The sequence below is a fragment of the Muntiacus reevesi genome, chromosome 4 (assembly GCF_963930625.1).
Source record: "Muntiacus reevesi chromosome 4, mMunRee1.1, whole genome shotgun sequence".
NCBI classification, from domain to species: domain Eukaryota; kingdom Metazoa; phylum Chordata; class Mammalia; order Artiodactyla; family Cervidae; genus Muntiacus; species Muntiacus reevesi.
Window position 1 is genome coordinate 7297623 of NC_089252.1, and position 18267 is coordinate 7315889.

The 18267-nt window shown below is 38.5% G+C and overlaps 1 protein-coding gene across 3 annotated transcripts in view; it reads left to right on the forward strand.

The window, feature by feature from the left end:
• The window catches only part of RTTN (rotatin), a 120389-nt gene that overhangs the window by 37510 nt on the left and 64612 nt on the right, over positions 1 to 18267 (forward strand). For all 3 annotated transcript variants that reach the window (XM_065932312.1, XM_065932314.1, XM_065932313.1), the window contains exons 18-27: positions 369 to 540; positions 2082 to 2181; positions 4168 to 4256; positions 4847 to 4964; positions 6540 to 6636; positions 7272 to 7340; positions 9486 to 9674; positions 10325 to 10564; positions 11784 to 11928; positions 16906 to 17060. In XM_065932312.1, the coding sequence (XP_065788384.1) occupies positions 369 to 540; positions 2082 to 2181; positions 4168 to 4256; positions 4847 to 4964; positions 6540 to 6636; positions 7272 to 7340; positions 9486 to 9674; positions 10325 to 10564; positions 11784 to 11928; positions 16906 to 17060 (1374 nt within the window). The remainder of the gene's footprint in view (positions 1 to 368; positions 541 to 2081; positions 2182 to 4167; positions 4257 to 4846; positions 4965 to 6539; positions 6637 to 7271; positions 7341 to 9485; positions 9675 to 10324; positions 10565 to 11783; positions 11929 to 16905; positions 17061 to 18267) is intronic.

An 18267-nucleotide genomic window follows, 5' to 3' on the forward strand; every position in this document is an offset into this window, starting at 1 on the left:
ATAGTAGAAAATGAAAAAGTCAAAGTGTTAGTCAGTCAGTTGTGTCTGCTCTTTGCGACCCCATGGACTGTAGCCTGCCAGGCTCCTCTATCCACGGAATTCTCCAGGCAAGAATCCTGGAGTGAGTATCCATTTCCTTCTCCAGGGGATCTTCCCAACCCAGGGATCAAACCCAGGTCTCCAGCATTGCAGGCGGACTCTTTACCGTCTGAGCCACAGGGGAGCATAAGCATGGCAGATGATTGTGTGATTTGTAATAATTCTTTGTGATTATGGGCCTTTATAATTTCTATACTTTGTTTCTTTTTTTAGCTGTTTATATTCAGTTTATGTTACAAAATGCTGACTTACAGACTTTGTTTCTGCAGGGTCCGGGTGCTGGCCTTAAAGCTCTTAGCATCTCACCTTTCAAGGGAAGAGGGTGCTGATACCAAGCGCCCTTCAATAGATGCCAGAGTTCTCTCCAGAGTTACTAATTTATTTATTGTGAAAAAACCTATTGAACTCAAATTGGATGACCGAAGAGAACTGATGATTAAGGTGACTCTAGCTTTCAAGTTTACTCATTTGTTTATAACTGTGTGATCTATTTTGTGTTACATTCTTTATTCCATTATACACCAGATAGGGAGAGAAATGGTAGCTTCACATGTGAAGTTGAAGTTGTGTCCTGGCTTTTTCTGGCTTCTGGATACATTTGTTTATTGAACAGATATTTCTTTACTGCCCACTGTATGCCAAACATCATGTCCCTTTTCATTGAGAATATGGACTGGAAAGGCAAGTTCATAAGTATCTTAAACACAACATAAGGCTAATCTTGAGGAAAGACATTCTGTGATGACTTAAAAACAAATGTCACTGACATAAAAACTATTCTTTTTCTTCTCTTGGAAATGTTCAAAAAAGATAATATTCCTGTGATAAAATTTTTCAGCCTTTTCATCACAGGAAAAGTATATAGAAGGCCAAGACAGTTTCTCTTAAATGTTACAGTGGTTCTGAGATAGTTTTGTTCATCTCTTTTTCTGAATCTTTGGCTTTTCCCCTCTCTTCAGAGGTTTAGCCTTCATCTGTCTGCCCAGGGCTGCACTCGAATCATGGTGGACTCGCGGGATCAGTAACAGCTCGCTGTCCGTTATCTTCATTGGTTCATTCCCGGGTTTCATGGCTTCTCCTGTGACTCCAAGTGTGCAGTCTGGTGGTTTTTATTTAAGTTTAGACCAGCCCTCGCGGCCCCGGCAGTGCTGTAGAGCCACACGTAATACAGTGGATTTTTAAAATGGGGAAACACGGTCCGCGTTCTCCTAACCTGAGTGTTCGGGGCCATGTGATGACCCTGACAGGTGGTTGGAGCACCTTCCATGGGCCTTAGACCAGGTCCTCTTGGCACCATCCTGCATACTGAACCCCTGGTGTCGTTCCTGGCCCTGTGTGTGGTGTGGAGGAGGGAGTGGGTCCTGGAACTGTCTTTCCCGAGTCCACGTCAGGGCTGCAGATGGCAGTGGGTGGGAGGAAGGAAGAGTGGTCTGTTTTCTTTTCTATCCCCGATTCCTGTTGTGTTTTGCGTCCTCAGACTGTGTCCTGGCAGGAAGTGACGTTCGGGGACTGGTATGGGGCAGGGGCTGGTTGGAGAGCTGGGCAGCCCGCCCCAGAGAGCTCTCTGCTCCAGGGTGCTTGAGAGGGGAAGGGGAGCGGGCGGGGGAGAGAAACCACACAACAGAGCAGAGCATCTGGGGTCACTGTTCTCAGCTAGTCGGCTTCCACCTGGAGTGATGTTGTGTAACTTCAATATTTTCTGTGAAATTGTTAAAAGTGGCTGCTAATGGGTTGTGAACGACTTCCTGGCAAAAATGTACATTAAGAGGAGAGGCTTATTTGACATGATGACTCTCTGTTTTAGATCCTAACTCCCTCCCTGACTTAGCACATCTTTCTTCCAAATATAAATACGTCGATTACTTAAATAAGTTGGCTTTTGAGCTTTTGTTTTTATGGTATGAACTTTTAGAATGCTGTAGAATTTTACTGGAGAACTGGAAATAGATGAAAAAATAATTTTTTTTCTTTTTGGTTTTCAGTTGGAGACTGTTGAGAAGGTGTATGAAATCTTTATCTCAGATGATATTGATCTTGTTTTGAGAAAGTCAGCTGCAGAGCAGTTAGTGGTGATTATGCAAGGTAATGTCTTTTAAGGAACATGCTGCTGAGAATGGAACTTCAGATTGCTGCATACAGTGGTGCCAGGGGTTGGCAAACTGTGGTTGGTAGGCCATCTGGCCTGTGCCCTGTTTTTCTTTTGCAGTCTTCAAGTTAAGGCTGATGTTTACGTTTTTAACAAATATGCAACAAAGGCCATATGTGGCCCACAAAGCCTGATATATTTACTATCTATTCTTTATAGAAAAAGTTTGCTGACCTCTGGTCTAGATTATCATTATGTGACCTGTGGTATGTCATTTGATAAGATTATCTTCCTTTTAAAATGTTGTTTTAATTCGAACAGTAAATTGCATCTTCCTTTTTCTCAGTTTACCTAGTACATGGTGTTCTATTTGTTCCCTCTTGCTTAAAGAAATAAGTCAAATTGTACTTTGTGGGTAGGTAAGATAAAAATAATGCACTGTAACTATGTACTTTCTTTAAAGGTTTATTTTTTAAAAGAAGTAGCAGAATGTACTCTTAGCTTTGTTTGTAGTGTTGTTATTCTTAGTTTTTAGTTTTTTCCTATGTGTGATGTGTGTAATTTATCATTAATGTTTGAGAGAAGTACCTTTGCATTTACATAAAAGTATTTTTTTTCAACTTGAAAGGTGGGATATGATGAATGTTACCATCCTGATTGGGATGAGAGAGTAACATGGAAAGGCATATTCAACATATTTGTGGTTTTAATAACAGTAGTAGAAACTATAGAAAATCAAGCTCAAACAAATGTGGAGCGCCTCAGCCAAGAAGATTAAAAGAAGCTTTTAGAGAGTATTCTTTTAGTATTGTCTAATATTTCAAAAAGAAAGCTCATAATTTGGTATGCACTGTATTGGAGGGTAGTGGAAACTGCCTTTTTAAAGTGGCAGTTGAAGATAGTTACAGTGATAGCTACTAATTCAATATCAACTTTATGTTTGCATGTTTTTCTTAATGAGAATATAGGAGGACAAATTAAGAAAATTTGTCTGCAAGTTATGAAATACTCATATGTAACTTAGAAGCAACGAGAGTTTTTGGTCCTAATGATGTCTCTAGTACCTGTGTGTGTATGTCTTAGTCTTTTAGGGCTTCTGTAATAGAATACCACAGACTGGGTGACTTAGAAACAGCAGACATTTATTCTCACAGTTATGGAGGCTGAAAGTCCAAGGTTATGGTGCCGTACATTCAGTGTCTGGGGAGGGCCCATTTCTTGGTTCATAGTTGGCTGTCTTCCTCCTGTGTCCTTAAATGGAGAAAGGGCAACAAAGCTCTCCTCTTTCTATCAGGACACTGATCTCATTCACAAAGCCTCCACCCTCATGATTGATGACCTCCCAGAAGCCCCACCTCCTTGAACCACCACTTTGGAGACTGGGTTTCACTCACAGATGCGCTCTGTGGGGACACAGACACCCAGAGCGTGCCAGTGTGTGCACACACATATCTGCACGAATATGTTTATTGAAACAGAGTTCATGTTCTTTAGAAATACGTAGAGTATGTTACAGACCCTTTCTTTTATATTTGCTATTAACAGTTTGAGATTAAAGAACTTGTGTTAATAGAAAAATTATGTTGCAAGCGATATTTACACATTAGCTTGTGGAGAATCTAAATGATTTGAAATGATGGATTTGGAAAAGAGAAGAAATGCCAATGAAAGAACCTAAAATAATTTTCCATGTACAAATTAAAGGATTCATTTGTATACTTAAAATTCTGGTACTTTTCAGAATCTGAACTAGTTCATTTAATGATTCTTTTTAAATAGTTTCTTTACATTATAGAAGATGTGCTTGTTACTTAAAAGTTTTCAAATTGTTGAGATGTGTATAAAGTAAAAAGTTTAAGCTGTCATCCTCTAATTTTCAACTATTTCTAACAGTTTGAAAGTTGTGTAGATGTCTGTTCTGTATTTTTAAGACTATAGAAAATGTTCTTTAATTTTTAGTAACTCTTTTTTTTTATCTACAGATATTAAAATGCATGCTGTGGTGAAAAAATTGTGCTTAGTTGACAAGATAATTGAGTATTTAAGTGAATGTGTGGGTCAGGATGGTGAGGTAAGACATATTTTTACAGACTGCTGTTTTTATTAATTAAATTTGAAATGAATTCACCTGGATTTGGATGAGTTCCTGGAGTGTCAGTTTTGAGTAACACCCACGACCTGTTCATTTTTCTTTTTTAATTTCTTAGAAGTGAGGTCTCTAAAGGAAAAGTAACCTTAAAATTCCTATTCCATGTATAAGCATGGAATAGCATGCTTATAGCTAATAGCATCCACTAAAACTTACTTTTAGTGGAAAACACTTCTTAATGTTTGCATTTTAGTTTCACATAATTTTGGTGAAAAAGCCTGAATTTAGAATAAGATAATGCTATATTTTGGAGCTTCCCAGGTGGCACAGCTGGAAAGAATCTGCCTGTAATGCCGGTTTGATCCCTGTGTCGGGAAGATCCCCTAGAGGAGGAAATGGCAACCCACTCCAGTTTCTTGCCTGGAGAATCCCATGGACAGAGGAGCCTGACGGGCTCCAGTCCATGGGGTCACAAAGAGTCAGACATGACTGAGCACACACGTATGCAAAGTATATTTAGTCTCGTCGTAGAACTGATGACCATAGAGAACTGTGTTTCCCCCGCCGGCCAGGTGGTGGAGTGTCTGGTGCAGCCGAGCCTCACGCTCCTGAGGAAGGTGCTCTGCGCTGACCCGGTCCTGCGAGTTTCTCTCTCCCAGCAGACTTCTCTCCTGACCCTGCTCTTCAGAGGTACATAAATTCTGATAGCAAGGAGCTCAGTCTTAAGCTTTAAGTGTTTATTCTTTAACTGTAGGTGATATTTACTTTCCACTTTACTAACAGAATATCAAAGTGGGTATGCTACTAAAAAACCCATCGCAGTGGAAAATGTTTAACACGTCTGTGGAAATTTTCTTACAATCCTGTTTCAGAGTAGGCCTTACAGGCAGGAGGACTGCAGCCTCTGACGGCCCCTGCGTGGTGAGGTGGCTGTCGGGGGTGCTCAGTCAGTTCTGCCTGCAGAGCGAGGGGCTACAGCTGCCGTCACCACTGCCTTCTTCCCAGCATCTGTTTCCGCTCTGTTTTTGTGTGTGTGTGTGTGCCTTTAGATCTGACGCTTTGCTGTGATAACCACTTACATTCTTAAACTGGCCTAGAGGGTATATAAACCCAGTCTGTGGGGATTGGGAACTAGACCATCCTGAGTGGCTCTGAGCATCAATGTATTATATTACATTTTATAAAGTGTGATTTTTTTTTAACCCCTTTCAGTTTGGTTATAATTGAGTAACGTATTTAGATGGGAAAACTTCATGTAATTTTCGTCTCTTTTTAAATTTTTCTTGCCTTTTCTGACTGTTCTCAGTAGAGAGCTTGGCAACATTATATGCTGTTTTCTTTCTTAGAAGTGTAGGCCCCTGCTTTTAAATACTCTACAAGAAATGTCTTGATTGGATGTCTCAGTATGCTTAACCTTATCAGTTATTAAGAGGTAAATGATACTTATGTTCAAAATATCCTTAGAATATAGTTATTTTATTTTAGCATTTTCTTGTCTTCTAATGATTCCTGCTTTCCAAGTTAATAGGACACAGTTTAAATAATATTGATAAAGCTTCTAACCAGGTAAAGTTCTAGAGACTCAGAGTGTTCAGCCTCATATATTTTGAGTAGTGTGTAAAATTTTAACGTTTTTTTTTTTTTAATAGATTGATGTGGAAGACTAGCAGTTATGCATCTGTACTTTTCCTTCATCTCGTTAATAATTATCTTCCTATTAACCTCATTCAGCAAAACTTAATTCCAGTTTACCATTTCTTTATGATTTTAACTACTCAAGCAGTCAACTAATTATGAGTGCCTATTAGATTCAAAGGTGTTTTCTAAGCTAACATAATCTGTACCCTTTTTAATACTTTTTCTATCTCATTGATGTTTCCAATCATTACTTAATTAGTCTGAGAATAAACAATAATATCTGTCATTAATGAATTTAGTTTCAGGGCAAAATTAGTTTTTTACCTAGGTACTCAACAAGGAGAATTAGTTACTCAGCAGACATCCGTTGACTGCATACTCTGCTAGACCAGGAGTGTTTGACCCTCCCAAATGTACTGCATCAGAACCTCTGCTAACAAACCCTACAAAAATTTGCATAGATTTGAAAGGTTGAGAGCCACTGTTTTAGTAATGTCAGTTTATCTGGGTTAGCATTGCATTTCTCTGAGAGTGGCATCTCTTCTCTTTGAGTTAAGATATTTTAAATTTGAGGTTCATTCTTTCTTGAGGTGAAAACATAAAGTTATGCTTCTTTTTAATTCTCAGTTTCCTTGATATTTCATGAAGATTGTACCATTGTGACTGAAGTTGGAGCTTTGTTTTGTCTTCTGTTATTTGATGAAGTATCAAGAATGGATATGTGGTGAGCTATAAGAGTTTTAAATGAATTCTGCTCTGATATATCTGTGTAAGGTTTCTGATGCAATCTTGCAGCAATACATGGAAATTTCTGACTTAGGAAGCTTACGCTTTCCATGGTAGATATATGTGGTATGATTTTTGGTTTGGGTAGGCAGTATTGGTAGGTGCGTTGGCTCAAAAAGTCACCCTGAACTTTACTTTTGAACATCACTAAAAATTTAATAATTACTATAGTAAATTTTATCATAAATGCATTTTTTAGTATATACTCTCAATTTTGTCTTTTTTTCTTGAATATTTAATTTAAAAAACCTTGGGGACAATGTTTAGGATGGTAGCATCTGATTAACACTGACCTTGAGCAGGATTACTGGGAGGGAGACACGGAGGCCACCTGCCAGGATAGCACTTGCATCGTCTGAATCATTTCTTACATGGACTTCTTAAAGAAAAGCACTGTTTGATCTTTATAAGTAAATTGGGGTGTGGCGCCGTGTTGTAACTGGACTAAATGACAGAATCAGCTGCAGCTGCTGATCTGAGCGTCGGTTGAGGAGGGGACGCAGGTTGTGTTTGTTCGACATAATGACAGTCCACTCAGTTGTTCTTTGCTTTTATGTTTCTTCTGTGAAATAGGTCTGATAGTCCTTCCTGCAAACCATCCTCACCATCAGTCTTCAGTTTGCCTGTTTCAGTTTCTAGAAGGTAAAGAATTTCTTTCTTCGATTTTCTCGAAGGTAAAATACCGGTACTGAAAGGGAAATAAAAATCTGTGATTTGCTAAAGTTTTCATCTAGCTTTGCATCACATGCCTTGTAGCGCTTTTGTGTTTCCTTCACAGGGGGGCTTCTGAAGGCTCAGTAAGTGTGCATCCCCCTGTCACCAGATACTTGGTTTGGTGGTGTTCACATCTGCAAGAAACTTGAGAGGAAGATGCAGTGAACACTTGCATATACTGCAGTCTAGTTTCAGCAACTGTTAAGACGTGGGCCTTCGTTCCTTCCTCCCTCTCTCCCTCTCTTTCAATACATTTATTTATTTTTATGTAATCTTTTTCCCCAACCGGTTTAAAGATAAGTTTCAGACACAATTTTACTTCCCTTCTAATTATTCCAATGTGTACCTCCTTAAATTAAGACGTTATCTTATATAACCACTGTACCATGAATGGTCACGTTTAAGAAAATGAAAAGTAATTCTGTAATTTGATTTAGTTTCTCTAATTATATCCAAAATATCCTTTATGGATTTTTTTTTTTTAAAGCAAGATCCAGTCAGGTCATGAATTACATTTGGTATTCATCTTTCTTTAGACTTTTTAAAAAGTAAGTTGTTTTTATAGAAGTGTACACAAAGTTTACAAATCATAAATTTTTCTAGATAAATACATGAATGTATCTAACACATAAAGTACAGAATATCACTAGCATGCCAGAAACCATTTTCATGCTTCTTCCTTACTTCCAGTGCCCACAAAGGAAATTCTGCTTTCATTTCTGTTGTTGTACGTTGTTCTTGCACTTTATAAAGTATATCTGTGTCTTTGGCTTCTTTTGATCAACTTGGGGAGATTTGTCTGTGTCATGGCATGAAGCACTATTAGGTTTATTTTCATTGCTGTATAGTGTTCTGTGTGAGAGTATGCAGCCATATAGTTTACATTCTACCCCTGATGGATGCTGGGTTGTTTTCTGTTTGGGGCTACTATGAATAAATGACTGCTAAGAATTTTCTTGAACATATATAGGTCAGAGGGTATTTACGCATTTAGCTTTAGTAGTTGCTCCTAAACAGTATTCCAAAGTGAGGCACTGGAACCACCAAAGTGATTTAGCCTTCTGGCCCCAGTGTAGCAGCCCCTGCCGCTCCACACCGCATATATTAATATAACGTCCGGATTCCCCCCCAGGCACATCCATGGTTCACCTTTGATTTACCTGTTTCAGACCTTCCATTAGCCATTTCTCTGAGGAGCCCTGGTTACTCCTAAGGAAAATTCCAATCTTTAAAATTTACCTTTGCTTAAATTATGCAGTCTCATTTGTAAACAGAATCCTTACTTTAGCCTCTTTTATTGAGATGCTTGAAGTGAAGAAGCACGCTAAAGTTCCTCTTAGAAATCCTACCCAAGTGTGTTTACCTGACAGTTACATATATGTGGATTAGGAATTTGGGGTTTATTTTATTAGCAAAATTATTCTTTTAACATTTGAGATGCTAGACATTGCTGTACTGCTAAACACTGTTAAATTAACTTTAAGAGATGCTGCTGTTGAATATTTCTTAGATCTGAAAATATTTCCGGGTTCTCTTGGTAACAGAGTGATTGAGCTTATTGATGATGCCACTGTGTTCTCAAGTGAAAATAGTTAAGTTGTGATTCTGTCACTTGTTGACTGCTGTGAACACAGGCAATTCATTTAGCCTCTGTAAGTCTCATTTTGATCATCTGTAAAATGGATATGCTACTGCCATGCCGTGTAACTGAATAAAAGGTAACGTACATTGTTAGCATACAGTGGACATTTGTGCTTCAGATGAACACCATGTATGTGTCGTTCACTGTAGCCATGGGCCTTGATCTCAGGGGCTGTCAATTCCCTCTACAGACAACTCTGATACAACAAGGACTGTGGTAAATCCTCAGGAAGTGTTTAATCAAGTGTTTTGGGAAGTTTGGAGGGGGGCAGAAGGATAAAGTGTGACAACTGCTCAAAATCGGGGCCATGAGAGAGGTCTTCGTGTTATTGTGAAGTGGGAGGCATAGAACTAACTCTCTTTGTGGGTCACCCTTTTGCGTGGCATTTAAGAGTTTAAAAGTTCTTTACCATTTATATTCCTTTTCTTCAGGTATCATCTACCAGTGCATGTACTTGGCCACCACGCCGTGAGTCCTTACTCCATGGTTTTGCCGTTATCTGCTGACTATTTGGCCTTGAAGCCGGTATCAGATATGCTGAGGATGGCTTGGAACCTGTCGTGGTATCACGGGAGTGACAGTGTGTTGAAGCAAGTGAACTCCGAAGCTGAATTCCAGGAGTAAGTGTGACACATGTAGAAAAGCATTCACATTTCATTAATTTAATTAGGCCTTATTTTTCCTTTAGTTCAAGTAGCTTTTTTACTTACGGTCATCTGCTTTTTCACTGAAGATAATAATTTTTACTCTGTTTTATAGGTTGTATGTATTCATTTCTTTTAAAAAACTATCACACAAAGAAATTTAAACACATTGTTCTCTGCTGTTTTAGAGGTTGTATAAAGTTGGGTTAGTTAATAAATTAATTCACTAGGAAAAGTGCTCTGGGTCAGTGTGAAAGCTTCCTAAGTCTATGTGCATTTGTTATTATTACTGTGATGGTGATGACTTTTAAATATATTGAAAATTAGTGTTTTCTTTTGGATGAAAATTATTTTATATTTCTCTAAGCAGGAAAATGTCAATATAAACATCCTCAAGCTACTGTCAGTTCAGTTCAGTCTCTCAGTCGTGTCTGACTCTTTGCGACCCCATGAACCGCAGCACTATAAAACCCTAATGTTGATAGATACACATAAGATTTTTCTTTGGCTATGAGTCACCCTTTAATTAAAAGGAAACAAAGATAAAACAGAATTTGGGGGAGCTAGTTGATAGTAAAAATAATTGTGAGCTTTTATTTAAATAGCTTCTGTTGCTCTTTGTTTAGATTTTTAGATACACTGAAGTTATCCACCGAGGACACCCTTACTCTGAAGATGACCCACACACCCAGTGGACTCAAGGACTGTCTCCGCTCCATCGTTCAGGCCGCAGGCCACAGGGAAGTGAGGGCCGCCCTCACAAGGATGAGTTTTTATCTCCTAAATGACAGACTGTCTTTCAAGGGTGGCACTGGCCCGTGTGGAGTTACCCTGAAGTCCTTGTCTTGGCACAGCACACTAAGCAGGTCAGTGTCAGCTCACGGTGCCAGGCCAGAGACCTGGACTGGACCATGTGTGGGTTCCTCTCCATGCATTTAAGATAAGAGCTTGTGTTCTTACTGTTGGTATCGTGAGAGAGAAATGTGTTTTTTAGAAAGAAAAACTTAAGGATTTTTAAGTTATCTGTAACACAAATCTAATAACAGCAAAAGAGAACATTTGAACATAATTACTGCAGTTTGGAGTTACAAATAAATTGTTACAATTTTTTATAGACATTAAAGTTATTCTACTTAGGTCCTATCATAGAAAATCTTAGTTTATCTTACAAAAGTAAGTGATTAGGATAAGACGGGGTAAACTGAATGCTTATCCTGTCCATGTTATAAATGAACTATCAGGGAATTGATTAAAGCATTGGTAACCCTGGCTGTTTTGTTTGCTTTTGCCTTTGTTTTGTTCTTAAGTAAATTATCTCATTGATATTTTTATTCTAAATTTCATGAAGTTGATAACCATGTGGAGGTACTTTGGTAGTTATTGGAAAACCCTGGCCTGTAAATTTAACACGTTTAACTGATAGCAGATGGCTGCATTTGAAACAAGACGGATAAACAGCTGTTACCAGCAATTTTACATTTCAGTCTTCATAGGACTTTAGTATAAAATGTATAACTTTCAACAGAAAGTGTGCAGTTTTCAAAATGCAAGGTTATATGAGTTTCTAAGATGTGGACGCTCGTTTAGTGTAGCTCTCACAATTTGGATATCTTATTCGCCTTTTCCAGTGGTGTGTTGGAGCGAGCTTGGACCGCCTTGTTAGAGAGCTATTGGTTAAATTCTCTGAATTTTTGCAAGTTAGTTGTTAAACACAACCACTCTTAAAAATTATATCTTGTAAACTTACAGTCAAATTATATGAAAGATAAAGGGAACAATTATGCAGAGTCATTGCTTCCTAATTATTTTACGACATTTCAGTGTTATCTGTGTTCTCGAAGCTGTTTATATGGATCTGTCTGTGTCACGGGATGCCATGTGACGGTGAGCTGCAGGCCTCCCCCCACAGTTGGGTGGGCCCTTGGTGGACAGCAGGCAGACACGGCCGGGCATCTACACTGTAGAGGTTGGCAAGCACAGCAAGTCAGCCTCCCCCTCACTGCTCAGCCGCTGCTTAAATGGTTATCTGCACACCACTTACTTTAAAGGGCTAGAAACCATGGTTATGGTTTTCTTTTATTGTAGGTTTTTGCACGTTCTTCCTGCTTGCATTGAAGATGAGAAGCTATTAATAGATATCATACATTTTCTCAATAAGTTATTGAAGGAACAAAGGAAAAATGTACCCGTAGAACTTCTAAACTGGCTTCTAGAATTACTTCTTAGACAAGTAAGTGCTGTTAAGGAATTTGAGTTTTAGGTTTGACAGATGATGTATTTATAAAGATTATTAGTACTGTGTATGGAAATATGGAGAAGTATAATTTTTACATAGCTCATATTTAGCAAAGTAGTCCTTATGTGTAATCGATGGCTTTTAGCAGTATGCCTTCCTAACATGACTGAGTTTAAGTTAAAAGTCTGTGGACTGAATGGGACCTTCAGTCTTGGTGTTCAACAAAACCTGATCTCTGTGTGAACTTTCAGCTTGCAACCATATTTTTCAGTGAGGTTCTTAGATCGGAGAAGTTCAGATAGGCCTGTGAAGAGGCAGGGAGCCAAAGCCTGGAGGCAGAGGGACAGTGCTGGGCAGGTTGGAAAGAATGAGTCAGACTGTTCAGACTTCAATGTTAAGTTTACCGTAGTATTTACCCTTCCAGCCCTTACTACTCTCTACTTTTTGTAGATAAATGTGTTTTAAGAAACCTGCCGAGAACCCAGGAAGCTAGCTTACTTTTTATAGCTGGTCTATGTGTTTTGTTTTTACAGATACTGTCTGGATTTACTTAAGCTACTAAAGACAAACCTTTGCACAATCACAAGAAAAACACAGTAAAATTAGGAAAAAGGGCCTAAACTTTAACCGAAGATAGTAGACTTTATAAAACAAAAATGTTTCATTATATGTTAATGCATTGCAAAACTCATTTAAAGACTCGATTCTGTATAAAAATGCAAGGTGCTCATATAATGTAAGTTAGAAATTCTAGTTGAGAATGCTTTTAAAAGTAGTTATAGATTTAAAAGGTATGTATATGAATGTTTATGTGTGTAAAGATTGTTTCGATGTTGACTGTTGTCTACCTTACTGTGATTGGTGTGAAGGAGGACTGTTTTGCTCACAACTCCATACCCGGCATCTGCCATGGTGCCGTGCCCACAGTGAGCTCTCAGTTCAATCCTCAGTCATGACTGACTCTCTGCGACCCCATGGACCGCAGCACGCCAGGCCTCCCTGTCCATCACAAACTCCCGGAGTTTACTCACACTCATGTCCTTTGAGTCAGTGATGCCATCCAGCCATCCCATCCTCTGTCGTCCCCTTCTCCTCCTGCCTTCAAGTGTTCCCAGCATCAGGGTCTTTTCCAATGAGTCAATTCTTTGCATGAGGTGGCCAAAGTATTGGAGTTTCAGCTTCAGCATCAGTCCTTCCAATGAATATTCAGGACTGATTTCCTTTAGAATGAACTGGTTGGATCTCCTTACAGTCGAAGGGACTCTCAAGAGTCTTCTCCAATACCACAGTTCAAAAGCATCAATTCTTTGGCACTCAGTTTTCTTTATGGTCCAACTCTCTCATCCATACGTGACTACTGGAAAAACCATAGCTTTGACTAGGCGGACCTTTGCTGGCAAAGTAATGTCTCTGCTTTTTAATATTCAGAATGGTTGTCTGTGGAGGCTTTACAAATAGCTGTGAAAAGAGGAGACATGAAAGGCAAAGGAGAAAAGGAAAGATATACTCATTTGAATGCAGAGTTCCAAAGAATAGCAAGGAGAGATAAGAAAGGTTTCCTCAGTGATCAATGCAAAGAAGTAGAGGAAAACAGTAGAATGAGAAAGACTAGAGATCTCTTCAAGAAAATTAGAGATACCAAGGGAACATTTCATGCAAAGATGGGCACAATAAAGGACAGAAATGATACGAACCTAACAGAAGCAGAAGATATTATTAAGAAGAGATGGCAGAAATACAGGGAAGAATTATACAAAAAAGATTTTCATGACCTAGATAACCACAACGATGTGATCACTCGCATAGAGCCAGACAACCTGGAATGCGAAGTCAAGTGAGCATTCAGTAAACATTTATTAACTCACTAGTAACCATGTGATATTAAAGAAGCTGGGTAGTTAATTACAAGAAACACACATTACCCTCATTTCATAAGATGTTACAATACAACATAAATGGAAACTGTGGGCCATAATACGTATGTAAGTATATTTATAGAATAATAACTCCTAGAACTATAATTGCTGGAGTCATTTACAAATTGCAGAGACATGTGTATATGTGTTTCTGTTGAGTTTGTTTTAAATAGATAACCCTTATTTTGAATGATATGAAGATATTTACATGATTGAAGCTCTTTTGTTTCCTTTTCTGTGAATTGTCCCTTGATGCCTTTGTTAAGTTTTGCCCCACAATTGGGTTTTTTGTCTCCTCTAGCACATGTGTGCTCACACACACACACTCTCCCCCTTTGTCTTTCCTTTTTGGTGACAGAAGAGCCCTTCATAGATTAGATTAGCCCTTTATTTGTGATATGGGTTACAAACTTTTTTTTTTCATAAGTCTTTTGACCTTACTGTATTTTGGAGTTATTTTCCTATTTTAGGCACCCCTTTCATCTCCTAGCTTTTGTTAGTTGTTTCTACTTTTCATCTTTCATAGTACTTAAACTGTGCTCCATGACCATAATTTCTGCATTTAGGCATAGTCTACAGGGGTGTGTGTGGTGTGTGTATATATATGTATGTGAGAGAGCGAGAGAGAAGAATCTGACCTCTCACCCCTTGACCATTACTACCCCCGGCCGAGCCATCTAGTATAAAGGCATGGTAAACTGAGGAAAATACTTTTAATGTAAATGAGAGACACAGTACGTGAACCATGAACTTCCAGATGTTCAAGCTGGATTTCGAACAGGCAGAGGAACCAGAGATCAAATTGCCAACATCCGCTGGATCATTGAGAAAGCAAGAGAGTTCCAGAAAAATTTCTACTTCTGCTTTATTGACTGTGCCAAAGCCTTTGACTCTGTGGACCACAACAAACTGTGGAAAATTCTGAAAGAGGTGGGAATACCAGACCACCTGACCTGCCTCTTGAGAAATCTGTATGCAGGTCGGGAAGCAACAGTTAGAACTGGACATGGAACAACAGACCGGTTCCAAATTGGGAAAGGAGTACGTCAAGGCTGTATATTGCCACCCTGCTTATTTAACTTATATGTGGAGTACATCATGAGAAATGCTGGGCTGGATGAAGCACAAGCTGGAATCAAGATTGCCGGGAGAAATACCAATAACCTCAGATATGCAGATGACACCACCCTTATGGCAGAAAGTGAAGAGGAACTGAAAAGCCTCTTGATGAAAGTGAAAGAGGAGAGTGAAAAAGTTGGCTCAAAGCTCAACATCCAGAAAACTAAGATCATGGCATCTGGTCCCATCCCTTCATGGCAAATAGATGTAGAAATAGTGGAAACAGTGGCAGACTATTTTTTTTGGGCTCCAAAATCACTGCTGATGGTGACTGCAGCCATGAAATTAAAAGATGCTTGCTCCTTGAAAGAAAAGCTATGACCAATGTAGAGAGCATATTAAAAAGCAGAGACATTCCTTTGCCAACAAAGGTCCATCTAACCCAAGCTGTGGTTTTTCTAGTAGTCATGTATGGATGTGAGAGTTGGACTATAAAGAAAGCTGAGTGCCAAAGAGTTGATGCTTTTGAACTATGGTGTTAGAGAAGACTCTTGAGAGTCCCTTGGACTGCAGGGAGATCCAACCAGTCCATGCTAAAGGAGATCACTCCTGAGTGTTCATTGGAAGGACTGATGCTGAAGCTGAAACTCTAATACTTTGGCCACCTGATGTGAAGAGCTGACTCATTGGAAAAGACCGGATGCTGGGAACAGCTGGAGGCAGGAGGAGAAAGGGACAACAGAGGATGAGATGGCTGAATGGCATCACCAACTGATTGCACTCAAGTTTGAGTAAACTCCGGGAGCTGGCAATGAGCACGGAGGCCTGGCATGCTGCCTCCATGGGGTCCCAGAGTCGGACACAAGCGAGCGACTGACCTGGCCTGACTGAGAGACGACATGCTCTCTCCCCGAGTTCTGAGTTTGAGTTCCTCATGAGATAATTGTCCTTCCAGAGGACATAGACCTATTGTTCAAAGTTTACGTTTCTATTACTTTCCCAAGGATGATTTTGAACTACTGAATTTGCTTTTATTTTCTCTTATCCTTTAATTACTAAAAAATTAAGGAAGCATTTGGAGGCAAAAATTGCCTGAAAAATTCCTGAATATTTTTAATCAAGTAAACAGGAAAACCTAATGTCATAGTTCTTTTAACTTTTAAGTCTGCTTAAATATTTTAGAGATTAGATATTAAGATATTATTAAAATAATTTCTATAAAGCTTTTCCTCTGAATTAGTTTTTTGATAACTTGAGTTTTGATCTGTACACTTTTTTATAACTTCATAATATTTTTGCTCATTTTAAGAAAAGAATAACCTTTAAAACAATCTCCTTCTTTGGTTAGAGTTCTTGTACACTGGGAATTGTGGTGGCTTTGGTTTCTGAAAATAGCAAATATATTCTGGGCTTTAGTTTTAGAATCTTTTCTTGAAAATCTGTACAATAGTTGAATGTTTGTAAATAAGGCTGTACATAGTATATAACAATAGAAAAATTAAAATATATTTGCCTAAATTGTGTAAGTATAGTCAATTAAAACTTTTCAGTGATTATGAATTTTGTAGTATGTCATGAGTGGTGATATATATTCCATAATTTATTCATAGTTTTGAAATTAAAATGAAATTTATTCAGAGTGGTAGATGATGATACTGTAATGTTAATGCAGTTTTAGAAAAGGATTTTTGGTATTTGTTTGACTTTGTGTGGTATTAAAGCTGCTTAGAAAACTTTTCTCTTGTCTTCTCATATATTATCATGACTAGTGTAATAAATAATAATAATACTTTTAACCATGAACACAGTAACTTAAGGAGAATATACTCTCTAATATCATGCTACAACGGTTAAATTATTAAGTGTTATGTTAAATCAATAAGTCTTAGTTTCTCCAGAACATGATTAACAACAACAACAAAAAACAACCTTTTGGGGGAAGAGCATATAGCTCAATTAGAGAGTAAATACATGTTTTACAAACTTCATTTTTTAGAGTCCAAATCCACTATTGGACCTGCTGGTTCTGACGGAGTCCCAGACGCGAGAGGAAATGGATGATGTCCGCACTGCGGTCAGGCAGCAGCTCCAGAAAGAGCTGATTGCTCTCTTTAGTACCTTGCTGCTCAGTTTTGAGGCCGTTACTGACAGGTACCATTGGGATCATTGGAGGTTTGGGGACATTTATGTAGAACCTAGTTTTCTTTTGATTTCCGAAGAGTCTTTTCACTTGTTTCAAATTAAGAGGAGGAAAGATTTCAGTAAAAATCAGTTGTGGTGGACTGTTTTTATTTCAGTCCTGATTGTAATTTCACATATACAACACGCGCGCGCACACTATTTTGTTGTCTCTAGGCTTAGTTCTTGGGGCTTCTCTGGTGGCTAAGATAGTAAAGAATCCGTCTGCAATGCAGGAGACCCAGGAAGATCTGGAGAAGGGAATGGCAACCCACTCTAGTCTTCTTGCCTAGAGAATTGCACGGACAGAGGAGCCTGGTGGGCTGTCGTCCACAGAGTTGCAGAGTTGGACACACAAACACAAGAGTCGGACACGATGAAGGGACTAACACTTTCACTTAGTTCTTAGTTCTCTTCTAGTTTTCTACACATCTGACTGAGCAGTCATACCCATTTCTATGACTTCACAAATTTTTGCATTGATGATTTTCAAGTGTATGTCTGTAACTCTGACTTAAAAGTTTTAAACTCATAATTTTAACAATAATTTTAAATTCATAGTTTTAATTTTAAAGTATTCAGTTGAGTGGGTTTTAATATATATATATATATATACACAGTGTGCAACTGTCACTGGTTAGTTCCAGAACATTTTCATTACCCCAAAGCAGTCTGTCGCCATTCACCCTTACCCAGACCCCTAGTAACCATTAATTAATCTTCTTTCTCTATGAATTTGTGTATTCTGGACATTTCATATAACCGGAGTCAAGCAATATATGACCTTTTTTATGTCTGGCTCTTTTCATTTAGCATCATGTTTTCAAGGTCTGTCCACGTTGTAGCAGATGGCGGTGACTAAATGATAGTCCATGGACAGATGTGCCACGTTCTGCTTATCTGTTCACCTGCTGGGGGACTTTGAGTCCTCCTTTCACTGTGGTGAATTGTGGTGTTACGATCATTCATCTACAAATTTCTGTGTTAATGTGTGTTTTCAGTTCTGAGTGTATACCTAGGACTGGAATTGTGGGTTCATGTGGTAACTCTGGGTTAACTTTTAATTTCATTATCAGTTGTCAACACTGGTACCCATTTATGCATTTTTCAGTGTAATTGTTATTTATGTTTTACATTATATATTCTGGATGGTATATTCACTGTGTTTTCCTTGGAAAGA